This window comes from Mercurialis annua, linkage group LG1-X, assembly GCF_937616625.2.
Source record: "Mercurialis annua linkage group LG1-X, ddMerAnnu1.2, whole genome shotgun sequence".
Classification (NCBI taxonomy): Eukaryota; Viridiplantae; Streptophyta; class Magnoliopsida; order Malpighiales; family Euphorbiaceae; genus Mercurialis; species Mercurialis annua.
Window position 1 is genome coordinate 6,936,675 of NC_065570.1, and position 13,124 is coordinate 6,949,798.

The 13,124-nt window shown below is 42.4% G+C and overlaps 2 protein-coding genes across 2 annotated transcripts; both read right to left on the reverse strand.

The window, feature by feature from the left end:
* Window positions 1-7,261: 7,261 nt before the first annotated feature.
* Window positions 7,262-9,997, reverse strand: LOC126666442 (serine/threonine-protein phosphatase 7 long form homolog). The gene is made up of 5 exons (XM_050359397.2): window positions 9,865-9,997; window positions 9,008-9,774; window positions 8,832-8,919; window positions 8,341-8,736; window positions 7,262-8,246 (listed from the first exon to the last, which is right to left on the reverse strand). The coding sequence occupies exons 1-5, from the start codon at window positions 9,961-9,963 to the stop codon at window positions 7,386-7,388; spliced, it is 2,211 nt and encodes a 736-aa protein (XP_050215354.1). The 5' UTR covers window positions 9,964-9,997; the 3' UTR covers window positions 7,262-7,385.
* Window positions 9,998-10,227: 230 nt separating this feature from the next.
* On the reverse strand, window positions 10,228-13,030 carry LOC130015169 (uncharacterized). The gene is made up of 3 exons (XM_056104839.1): window positions 11,639-13,030; window positions 11,132-11,566; window positions 10,228-11,054 (listed from the first exon to the last, which is right to left on the reverse strand). Exons 1-3 carry the CDS (start codon window positions 12,837-12,839, stop codon window positions 10,228-10,230), a joined length of 2,463 nt encoding a protein of 820 aa, XP_055960814.1. The 5' UTR covers window positions 12,840-13,030.
* Between the last annotated feature and the right edge of the window lie 94 nt (window positions 13,031-13,124).

Here is a 13,124-nt window from a genome sequence, read left to right on the forward strand (position 1 = left end):
TTAAAAAACAATTGTGTATTTTTTGGGTATGTTTTATGTCTATTTTATAAAAAATAAATATATTTTATATATATTTTATGTATATTTTATAGAAAATAATAAATATACTCTATGTATATTTTATGTATATTTTATAATTTTAATTTCAATTTTTTAATACATAATTTAATATTATGTCCTTTTTATATTTAAATGCACATCAATTTACATAGGTTTCTTATATGATGTTTTAAGAGGCTGAGCCACAGGACATCAAAAACCGACTCAATAACAACATTTTTTTTTTTGAGAAACAAAGGGCTTTATTAATATTCCAAAGCAGTTACATTTGTGAGAATTTCAGGAAAGTGACAGTACCACTCCTGATGACCTGAAATGGAACGGGCGTTCTGCGCAAGTACATGCGCTGCCTGATTCGCAGATCGTCTCACGAACAAAAAAATAACATTACTAAACTGCTTAGCCAAAAAGACACAATCATCAACTAAAACGTCCATCTCAATAAGAGAAGGGTTCCGAATCTCTAAAATCAACTCCATCGCATCCGATTCAATTATCAAATTCGGAACTCCCTTCAACCAACTCAAAGCTTCACGAATGCCCATCGCCTCCGCTAACTTTGGACTGAAACAACCAAGAAACCGAACTTGCCGAGCTTGGACCACCTTCCCTTCCCAATCTCTAACCACTATACCCACTCCTGTACCTTGATTATTGGAGAAGTTGGCTGCATCCACATTAGCCTTCAAAAACCCAAACTCTGGCGGGCTCCACTGAACCTTACCATCGCCCATTAACAGATCAGTAGATCTCAAAGCTACTGCTGGAACATGAGCAATTTTCCAAGCAGCAAACTGAGCCACTGCTGCTGCCATCACCGAGTCAGCCGTGCCCGGAATCTGTCTCCACACCACGCTATTACGATTTAACCAAAGATTCCAACAAATAAATGCCACCAGCGAGCAGTCCTCCAGAGACAAAGCTGAAAACCAACTCGCTACCCAATCTACCACCGGCATCTCATCGTTCATCGCCGGGACCTGAATTATTTCCCAGCAGCACTTCGCCAAATGACATGAGAAGAGGATATGACCAGCTGAATCAGACCCTCCATTGCAGACGGCGCATTGATCATAAACGAAAACATGTTTCCTCCTTAAAGCAACCGCCGTCGGTAGGAATTCTTGGCAGACCCGCCAGATAAAGTTCCTAATGTGCAACGGAATCGGCATCTTCCATATATTACCCCAGACAGCACTGGACTGACCAGACACTTCACCTCGGATCCCCGGTAACAACTTCTCACTGAAAACACCCCTCTCGGCTCAAACTTCCAACGCCAGTCATCAGGGAAATCCCTAATGCTTAAGGGAATACGCAGAATGTTATCCACATCGCGACCATTGAACACGTCCTTGATCAAACCGACATCCCACGCTCTGCTCCCTACTTCGAATAAATCACACACTTTGGCTTTAGAGAGATTATTCGGCATTGTTGTGGATATAAACCCATCTGAATGACCATCTAACCAAGGGCTGCCCCAAACACACGTATTAAGCCCATTCCCTATCTTAACTCGAACTCCTTTTTTCATAATTGCTTGCGACTCGAAAATGCTACGCCACACAAAACTTGGATTTGCACCCAATGTCGCACTTAAGAAAGAGGAGTTTGGAAAATATTTGGCTTTAAACACACGGACCATTAAATTATTTTCCAACTTAATTAGTCTCCACGCTTGGCGAGCCAACATCGCCACATTGAAATCCCAAATTTTTTTGAAGCCCATGCCACCAAATGTTTTCGGAACACAAAGCCTATCCCAACTCGCCCAATTAATGCCTTTCTTCTTTGCTTGGTCCCGACCCCACCAAAACGAGTTCAACATTCTTTCTAGCTCCTCACAAAGACAAAGAGGAATAAGAAACACGTTCATAACGTAATTAGGCATCGATTGAGCCACCGTTTTAATTAACACCTCCTTGCCACCTCTAGAAAGGAACTTCGCCTTCCATCCGCTCACCTTTTTCCACACCCTATCCTTAATGAACCGAAAGATCTCCGATTTATTTCTGCCAACTAACGAAGGGAGACCTAAATACTTGCCACTGTCTCGAACCTCCTCCACACCCATGATACTCTTCACATTACATCTCACCTCTGAAGTAGTATTAGAGCTAAAGGTAATATTGGATTTCATGAAATTGACCTTTTGACCCGAATAGGCCTCGTACACGTCAAGCACCCCCTTAACTGCACTCATCTCCTCAACCGAAGCCCTAAAGAATAAAAAACAATCATCCGCGAAAAAAAGATGACTAACCGATGGGGCACCTCTACAAATCGTCACACCGTGAATATTACCCAATGCTTCTTCAAAAGCAATCATCCGACTCAGTCCTTCCGCACAAATGATAAAAAGGTAAGGTGAGAGCGGATCTCCTTGCCTCAACCCCCGAGTAGGCCAAATGGGCGCCAAATTGTCACATCCACTAATGCTCGAATACTTTACCGTACGTACACAATACATCACTAGATTCACCCATTTCTCACAAAAACCCAACTTACTAAGCATAAACTCTATAAACTCCCATCGGACTCTGTCGTAGGCCTTGCTCATGTCAATTTTCAAAGCCGCCATCCCTAACTTGCCTCTCCTCTTACACCTCAGATAATGCCCAATCTCGAACGCAATAAGAAAATTATCCGTGATCAACCTATTTTCAACAAACACACTTTGGTTCTCGGAAATAATCTTAGGCATGATCTTCTTCATTCTATTAGCCAAGACTTTAGAAATAATCTTGTAAGCAACATTACATAGCGCTATAGGACGAAGATCGGCTACAGTCTCCGGATTTCGAACTTTAGGAATAAGCACAAGGGCAGTATCATTAAGCCCATCCTTAAAGTAACCCCTGTCAAAAAAGTCTCTGCAAAGCATTATCACATCTTTACCCACAATACCCCAATATTTTTTGAAGAACGCCGGATTAAAACCATCCGGGCCGGGAGACTTATCATTATGCATGCTAAACACTGCTTTCCGCACCTCATCATCAGAAATAGGACTTAACAAATTCTCATTATCACCACTAGACACACACGGCAACACTGCCTCAAGCTCTATGGGTTCACTGCTCGTGTTGATAAAAAGATTAGTTAAGTACCTCGATAAGATTCCATCTACCTCCTGCTTCGTCGAACGCCACACTCCATCTTCATCCCTAAGTTTATCAATTTTGTTTGAGCGCTTCCTCTCCGAGGCAAAATTATGAAAGAAACGCGTGTTGGCATCTCCCTCAGCAAGCCAGAAACACTTCGCCCGCTGTTTCCAGTGAGTTTCCTCTTCCCCTAACACGGAATTGTACTCATTAGCTACTGAAATATAAGTCTGAACACCAACGGTATCACTTCTGTGCTGAAGTAAGCTCAGGTTCCTTCTAAGTCTGTCAAGACGACTCTTAAAGTTAGGACCCCTATCACCACTCCAACTATTGAGGCTGGCTCTGGTTTCGTTTAACTTTCCATCGAGCCCTTCACCAACCCCTGACTTCCACGCTGCATCAATAACCTCGCCGCACTCCTTCTTGCCAAGCCACGTATTATTAAAGCGAAACACCCGTTTTCTCCTAGCTTCGGGATACTGATATAAAGACAAGAGAATTGGCAAGTGATCCGACGTAGACTGCTCTAAGTTCCTCAACCTTGCTTCAGGAAATAATTCACCCCACTCGTTAGAGCATAAGGCACGGTCAAGTCTTTCCTCAATACGGTCACCGTCACCTCTGCCTCTGGCCCAAGTATACCTGTAACCTACAGCTCCAATGTCGGCCAAACCGCAACTAGCAACAGTGTCCCTGAACCCATTAATTAACCAGTTAGGTTGAACTGCTCCTCCTCTTTTATCATCAAAAGCCAAAATATCATTAAAGTCACCTATAATGCACCATGGGAGGTTACAAGACTGGCTCAAATTTTTCAAAATATCCCACGACTCTCTTCTTCGACTACGTTCCGGACACCCATAGAAACCCGTCAATCTCCAGCTCTGACCTCCAGCTGGTTTAATGCACAAATCCACGTAATGGCAGCTCCACCCCATCACAGTAGTATCGAAATTTGACTTCCACAACACAGCCAAACCACCCTTTTTCCTCACACTATCCACAACAAAAGAATGATCAAAACCCATAGCATTTCGCAAAACAATAACCATTGCTTCTGTAATCATCGTCTCACATAAGAAAATAAGAGAAGGATTCATCCTTCTAGCCAAGTCACGTAGGAATCTGATAGCACGAGGACTGGCCAATCCCCTGCAATTCCAACTGAGGCAACTCATTGTTGTGGGCCGACCTCTTTAGGGTCAGCCGGTCTGTATCCTGATGGATCAATAATCATGTCCGTAACATGAAAACTTGGCCCATTACCAATCTGTTTTCCACTCAGCCCACTCCCAGTTCTTTTTCTTTTGGCCTCCACTACCACCTCACCAGCCAATTCACTTGGTAGATCCATTTTGCTGCAGTTAGCAGTAAATGATTCTCTCTGATCTTTTGCCGCAAAATCAGCTCCCCTAACCTCCTCCCTCCCCTTATCACTGCTCATACCTTTTTGAGTTTCAAACACCGGATCTGATCGCACAATCATAAGATTACTTGCCATTTTTGAATTCAAAAAAGCCACGTCGTCATCCTCCTCCTCAGTCTCTGCCCTAGCCGCCACATTTTTCCTGAGCCACTTGTCATCCATGGCCACCAATTTCTTCTTCAGGTCAAATCTCAAATGCGCGCCATAAGGCAATAATTCTTTCGGAATCGGGTTATCAAAATATTTATCACAAAACTTTTCAGAATGGCCCATCAATCCACAGTAAAAACAAAACATCGGAATTCTTTCGTATTGAAAGTTTACCCAACTCCAAGCATTCACACTCCGCCTGAGTTTCATCTTCCTCTTCAAGGGTTTTCGGACGTCAAATTTAACCCTTATACGAATCGAACTTCCTTCTGTGGGTCGAACTGATCTATTATCATGACAAACAAACTTCCCCAGAAAATTGCCCACCTCCTCTCCTAACTTTTTAGATGCCATGCCTAGTGGGATATCTAGGACATGAACCCATAACTCTGCATCCCACAGTTCAACTTCAGCTGCCGTTTCCCCAATAACCAGCTGCCGACATATAAAAAGATGGTATTCAAACGTCCACGGGCCATCGTCAATCACCCTTCTCATATCCATCTCATGAAAAAATTGAAACAGAAAAAGGTTTGGGGCTGCTTCTGTAATACACACTCCTTTCACTGGCTTCCAAATCGGTGGTAACACAGTTTTCACTGCAACACAGTTAACCACTTTATCCGTCAAAAACCTCCCCACCAGACACCACTTGTACTCATCCCTCTCCTCACTCGCTTCCAATACTGAGAAATCCAAACCTCCTTCCTCCTCTTCAAGAAGTAATCTGGAATGAAGATCTAAATCTCCAGTCGAACTCGCCATTTCAAACTTAACAGATAAGAGAAAACTGGAAAAAAGAGATACTCAAAGAAATATTTCACAACGAAACCTACGTGCATGGGCAGTCTGCACAAAAATAAGTGGGAACAAATCTCACTGAAAACAAGAAACAAAAGTGGGGAACAAATCACTGAAACCGGCAAAAGACACACTGAAAAGACAGGAAAAGAGAACCCTCAGATTACTCAAAACAGAACGAGACACTTGTCGCTATTGAATAGCACAAGACAGCAACTTTTAGAAACTTAATATATAGACGTGAAGACTAAATAATGTTCAAAATTTTGTGGCTAAACCGATTCTTAAAATAGAAAAGAAAAAATCATCTATTTAAATGAAAGAATTCCATATCTGGCAAAAAAGAAGAAGAAAGAATTCACTAAACCATTCAAATGGTATTAGCGTTGATAATATAGTGAAAATAAGAAATTCAATTTCTCTCACAAACACTCCCCTTTTCTTGATCTCCTTGACTCAATAACAACATGAATAAAGATAATTTTGTTGAACATTTGAAGGCATCCCACTAGCTTCATTTTCACACACCATGCCCATCATACTGCCACGCACCATGCCTATCACACTGCCACAACATCAATTTTCTGCTCCTCAAATCATTTTTTACCCACAAATCTTGATTATGGAACAATTGGCTCCAAAAAAAAGAGAAGATTTTTTTGTAAGATCGGAACTTTTACCAAGTAATGAGATTTTGAAATGAAGATGATAAGCTATGGCATCTTCTTAGTGCTTTCTGCGTCCGTGGAGAATGGCAAAATGACAATTATTTAAAGATTGATTTTGAAGATTTGGAACACTGTTAAGACTTGTATATTGCCGGGGCGCCGCCGGTGTCATACTCCGTCTTGCACCACACTAATACAACATGGTCGGCTGTTTTAATCCAACAAGAACAGCAATAGTAGCCCTTCACTTGGTCAGTTGGGTTTCACTACATAGCTGTTAAGTTCAAGAGGCTTTAATCGTCTCTCACGGGAAAGAAGTTGTATGTTTCTAACTCTTCACCGGAGCTGCTGCTTCCTGATTTGCCATTACGATGGAGGAGCGAGTTGCTCCGATTGCCGATTGACGGCTTATTGTCAAAAATCAATTTCTCTTGTAAATAGCTTTAGGTCCATTGCCTCGTTCTTGCTTATTCACAAAACAAAGAATGAAGATTTGAGGAAGAGAAGATAATGTTACGTGTTTTACAAAAAAAATTAGGGTTAATGACCATTAAATTTGGTTTTTGTTAATTATTTCCGAAATTATCACCCAAAAACTCATAAATCCCATTTTATACCTTCCAGACCGCGGAACTGTTCCGCGGTTTGTGTAAACCGCGGAACAGTTCCGCGGTCTGTCCTACGTGGCTCCTCGCTGGAGGAGCCACATAGGCAAAAGCAAACCGCGTAACACTTACGCGGTTTGCATTGCCAACGTGGCAAACCGCGTAAGTGTTACGCGGTTTGCTTGTGCAGCCAGGGAATTAATTCCCTGGCTGCACTGATTGGGAGAAAATTCTCCCAATCATTTTGATTTTATTTTAAATGATTGGGAGGTTTTCTCCCAATCATTTAAAAAAAATTTAAATAAAAATTTAAAAATGAGAAAACCTTTTATTAAAAAAAATTTACGTTTTAATTGTTGAACTTTTTAAATTTAAAACATTTGAATTAGTTAATTTTTTTAACATTCTACAAAAATAAATTTATAAAATACTACAAAATAATTATATTAACAAATATTCAAATATAATTTATACTTCATAACAATAACATATTTAATAAACTAAAAATTACAAATTAAAAAAAATTACTACATCAGATAATAATGTACAAAGTACAAAAAAGAAATCACCTAGGAGTCCTATCGTCATATCTGCTAGTTACCGGGAGGTTCGAGCGCAAGTTGTTTCTGTTACGGTTCGCCCGACGGCCTGTACTGATGGTGAGGTAACGTCGACCTGGGCGACCATCACCATCTCCCTCTCCTGCATCGGCGTCCTCGTCGTCGGCTCCGTCGTCACCCTGCTGGTCCTGGGGAATGGCCGTACTCGTCGTTGCTGGTGGCGGGGTAACAAATTCTCCTTGTTGGCGGAACATCATCGCCTCCATGCTGTCTAGACCTAACCAACTGCTACCATATGACAGAAAGTCTGTAGTCCCAGGTGTCTGTGGAAGTCCCTGTGAAGCTGGAAAGTCCTGTGTACCCTGTGTAGGCTGATCCCACTGCACCTGAAAAGGAGGCACCGTAGGTGGTACATAAGCAGACGGCGGTGGAACAAAAGGCGAAGAAGGTCCTGGTGGCACTGGATATGAACACGACCCCTCAAAATAGTGATGTGCCGAATCCCCGTAAAACTGGCCAGAAGAAGAAGGAGGACCCGATGAAAAGGGTGGCGGTGCAGAGCTGGACCCCGCGTAATAGTAATGCCCTCTGAAAGGATGAAAAACCACTGGGGGAGGCATAGGATCAGTCGGACGCTGAGGTGGTGCAGGGGGGTGACGCCGCTGTCGCCGTCGATGTCGCAGTGTAGTCGGATCTATCGGCGCGTCAGGTATGACTGGTAGTCGATGCGGCGGTATAGAAGGCTCGATAGGGGGCGATGTAACATCACGGCGGTCCTCTCTAGTGCCTCTCTGTGTGCTGGCTGCGAACCGCCGAAGCTCAGTGTCAACAGGAGCATCCCTACGTACACGCTCCACAAAATCGGCCTGCAAATAAAGATATAATACGTTAAAAAAAGTAGAAAATTAACCCACAATTTATTGATTAATTAATTGAAAAACATATAATTTAAAAAAATACCTGTGCTCCGAGCTCAGCGCCCTGTCGTGTGATCCAGCGACGCGTGACATACCGAAACCAATCCATATACTCGGAATGATAATGAGGTGGGTCCTGGAGGGGCTGTCCTGAAATTACAAACCGGAGCCGGTCGTCCCACACACGAATGTAGTGAGAGTGTGTCTGGATCCAAGATGAGCTGCTCTTCAGGGTAAGGGAGTGTAGTGAGTGGTCCTGAAGTGGGGCGTCTGGAATACCCTGCTGCAATCCGAACTGCTGCAGAACTCTGTCTGCCTGGTGCCACTCCACAATATGAAAATAAATAAGTGGAACCGTGGCCCGCAAAATAGCGCGCCCATCTAAACAATACGCTGGGATAGTGTCCAGCATATCATCAGTGTACGGCTGCCAGATAAACTGCATGTATAAAATACAAGACATTTAGTATTAAAACATTCCCACAATGAGCTATTTAACATACGAGATAATAAAACCGAAACATAATTTCTTACATCTTCGTAGCGAGATGTGTCAAGCCGAACACGGATGTCAGGCAGCGAGTGTCGAGCCGCACGGCTGGCGTTTCTCCGGCCTCCCCATCTGTTATTCAAGAACAACAACACATTAATCCGTCAATATTTAAGAAATAGAATAAAATTAAAAAATATTAAATAACAGTAAAACACACCTGTCGCCCAGTGGTAGATGTGGTGAAATAGTGGGATCGGCAAGAGCGGGAGCAATAACTCTAAGTCGGTCCAATGCCCACAACTGCAGTATCCACAACGGCCCGCCCATGTTGCGGCGATTCGCAGACCGCAACGAACATGAGCAAAGCTCGTGATATAAGTAAGCCAGTGTCGCCGATCCCCAGCTGTAGGTCCGAACTGCCGCCAAGTCCTCTAAAAGTGGAAGAATCCGTAACGAAGTCTTTCCACTACCGAGGTCAGTGAAGCACAATCCTGTGACAGCGAGCAAGAGATACGCCCGTGTGTACCGATGGACAAGCTCGTCAGTCGCCTGGTCTGGTAATGCACCGAAGTCGGGGAAACTCTCTAGGATCCAAGAAGTCTGGACTGTGGAATTTGCAGGCTTTTTAGGATATCTGCCCGCAGGAATCCCCAAAACCCTCTCTGCCACTGCAGCCCAATCATGTACAATACCTCCTGTAACAGCATGACCGTCTACTGGTAATCCGGTCTGAATGGCCACGTCCTGTAGTGTAACCGTGCACTCTCCGCCGGGTAAGTGAAAAGTGTGGGTCTCCGGCCTCCACCTCTCCACAAGGGCTGTGATCAGCTGCATGTCGACGCTGTAGTGACGCATAGCAAAACAGCCTGCAAATCCAGTAGGCTCGATCATCGACCGAATACGGTGGTCCAACCTAGCGAACGGCAGAACAGCGCTCCTTCTAGTCGTACAGCTAGCGCGAGACAGAAATCCCTCGTCAGATCCCTGAAAAAAATAAACATTAAGTTAGTTCAAAAATTTAATTAAGTTGCAAACGTAACTGTTGACAAAAAATAAGATGCAAACGTAAGTTACCGTGCCATCCCAGACATCCTGAGAGATATGGTCATGCTGTAAAAAAAGTAGCGCCGGTCTTTCAGGACCCGGCTGCATGTGATCGTGAGCAGCTGCCATGGCTGCAATTTGTTCAATACAAATTATTAAACAATTAAATCATAATAATATCAAACACTTGTTCACAAATAATATGAAACAATTAAATAAAAATAACTTCATCAATTATACGGTCAAGTAAAAGTGTTACAAGAGTTTGTTATTTAAACTAAATAACTAAACAAACACAAAATAGAATGAGCTGCCAGATTTTCAATTTTAATAGAACACAAATGGAATTACAACATCCTTAGTACATGATAAATGGAAACAGAAATTCTCACATCACTGAACTCTAAAAGGACATGAACTAAGGTTATGACCATATGTAAGACATCTTCTACAGTAGTTGCTATTCCGCCTGTCCCTAAATGTCTGGTCTATTTCATTCCTACGCCTACTCTCAACCGGCCTACCCTTCTTCCTCATCCACTGTCTGTTAGGAACAAATGGAATTTCAGCGGAATTGATCCAACGATTTCGATTCCATAAGGGTTCAAATGAAACAGAGCTCCACGCTAAGATTCCATACTCGCATTTGTAATACCATGAAATGTAGTCACGGTAGTTCTCTCCATATTGGTTGCAGGCAGCTATCGCATGGGAGCACGGAATTTTCCATTGTTGAAATTTTCCACAGGTGCATGTCCCGTCCAGTAGACGAACTTGCTGTGTATTGCCACCCTTTTGTCTTACATTGTCGCACTGGGTCAAGACATTGAATACCTTCTGTGCCACGTTGAACTGTGAAGCCGTATGAGTCTTTGACTTATTTTCCCAATTCTCAATTCTGTGTGCACAGACTGGAGTCCACATGAAACCGGATGCCAACCACATTTTATAGTCGTTCACATGCTTAATGAATACGGAATTGACCTTGATAAATATTGCTTCCAACATGGCTGTGATAGGGAGCCCCCGAATGTTCTTTAACATCGCGTTGACCGACTCAGCGTAGTTTGTTGTCATCACACCATGCCGCATTCCAGACGTGTCGCCACTCATGCTCCATTTTCTAACATCAAGGCGGTCAAGATACGCATAACCCTCAGGTGAATCCGCCTCTATCAATGACATGTACCGATCTCTTTTATGCTCTTGGTATGCGCGTCCTACACGTCGATTAAACCGTCAATATTTTCCCATCAACCAAAAATTTATGTATTATATGAAATGACAAGAAAATTACCAACTTTTTCAGCAAGCTTTTTGAGATATTTTTTCTTGAAGGCGTTGTGGAAGTTGCTCACTAGGTGTCTAATACACCACTTGTGGGTATCACCCGCCCACTCAGGCCCCTCCATGGCACTCATAATACCGGAGCCGCGATCAGATATGATACACACCTTTCGCTCACCCAAAACATACCTCTTCAACATCCTCATGAAATACCTCCAGGATGCGGCAGTTTCCGACTTCACAATGGCAAAAGCTATCGGCATGATGTGATTGTTCCCTTCAATTGCAGAAGCAATCAACAAAGTCATTTCGTATTTTCCATATGTGTGGGTGCCGTCGATGTACACCACAGGCTTGCAATACTGAAAACCCTTCACCACTGGCTCGTAAGTCCAAAACATATGCTTGAAAGTTCTGAATTGTGGATTGTTTTCAATTGGTGTACCTGTGCATACACCGTTATTAGTAATTATTAAATCGAACATATTTTTAATACTCGAAATTTTTAAAAAATTACCGGTAGCATGCCAGACTGTCCTGGGATTAGCAACGGTGACATTCGTCATAAAATTGCAAATCTCCTTGAAAGAGTCGTCCCATTGTCCGAACCTGTTTGCAATGGCCTTTTCCTTGGCATACCATGTTTTTTTGTATCCGGGCCTAACTCGCAATTTTTGAAAAATGCCCTCTTGAAGCGTTTTAATCCTAATGTCACGTTGCAGATGCAATTGCGTGTCGATGTGTTCAGCTATCTGTCGCGCTCTTAAATTGCGATGGTCTTGGTTCATTGATTGGCCGCTGCATTGGTGGGGGCCGTTATATCTTGTTATTATCCAGTCTGACTCGCCTTTCAAAAGCGACGCACGCAACCTCCAATTGCAAGTGTCATTGTTCACACACACAAGAACTATTGTTTTACCATTTGTTACACTGCTCTTGTATTCTTTATTAGCTGCAATGTGATAACTCGCCGCGCATGTCTGGACAGCATACCTCGAACTAAAAACCATCCCCAATTCAAACTCTTTGCCTGCTTCCCATATTGCATTTTCTTTAGGCCACAGATTCATATTGACACACATGTCGTCAACATTCTGATGCGTGTACTCATGAGGAAGGCGCGACTCAAAATGATCTGTATTTTGTTCCGACCCACCACCGACATTCTCACCATGGGTGCCATCTCCATTATCACCACCGATGTCATCATCATCATCATCCTCGTTGTCATCAGCAACGGCCCCGTAGAAGTGTTCTTCTTCCTCATCCTCATCACTAAAATCATCACCATCGTCTACATCCGCACAGTCGTCTACATCCGCACAATCGTCTACATCCACAGAGTCGTCTACATCCGCACGTACTTGAGATAACGGATTGTACACAATATAAAACTCAAGTACCCTCATTTGTGGCGTCCGCGAAACATTACGCCACATTGCTTGCATATGAACATCTGTCTCCATAGGAAAACCATCATATTTTTGAAATCTTCCATGTTCATCGAACCGAGGCACTCGTAGATAAATCTTCACTATCTCGTCACCATCCTTCAGCCCAATTACCCTTCTAATTACGACTTGTAGTTGTGCAAAATTCACTACACTCGTCAGCTCAACCAGTTCTGATTTACCAGAAACATAATCAACTCCACCCGGAGTCGATAATATTGTACCATCCCAATAAATTTTTAGGGCTGGCAGCTCATTTGTCGTCATTACTACATTAAAAAAATATAATTTTAACTACATTTTTAGGGCTGGCAGCTCATTAAAAAGAGGGTTACTCTCATTTAAAATATAATTCAAATATTCTACATGTCAAGTTCAAATTTTTAATAATTAGCCGATTTAAATGTAAATACGAATATTTTATGTTAACTTTTTTCACAAACCTACAGTTATAAAAAAATTATATTTTCTCTAAATACTGTTAAAAACAAATACCTATTATATTTAATTTTTTAGTATCGAATCTATTTATATAATATAAAACATAAATTT

Coding starts and splice junctions, on each gene's coding strand:
- LOC126666442 (XM_050359397.2), bottom strand. CDS start 9,963: ATGGCAGCTGCTCACGATCACATGCAGCCGGGTCCTGAAAGACCGGCG. Junction 8,737..8,831: donor ACACATCTCGCTACGAAGAT/GTAAGAAATTAT, acceptor TTATACATGCAG/TTTATCTGGCAGCCGTACAC. Junction 8,247..8,340: donor GCGCTGAGCTCGGAGCACAG/GTATTTTTTTAA, acceptor CTTTATTTGCAG/GCCGATTTTGTGGAGCGTGT.
- LOC130015169 (XM_056104839.1), bottom strand. CDS start 12,839: ATGACGACAAATGAGCTGCCAGCCCTAAAAATTTATTGGGATGGTACA. Junction 11,567..11,638: donor GACAGTCTGGCATGCTACCG/GTAATTTTTTAA, acceptor GTGTATGCACAG/GTACACCAATTGAAAACAAT. Junction 11,055..11,131: donor AAAGCTTGCTGAAAAAGTTG/GTAATTTTCTTG, acceptor ATCGACGTGTAG/GACGCGCATACCAAGAGCAT.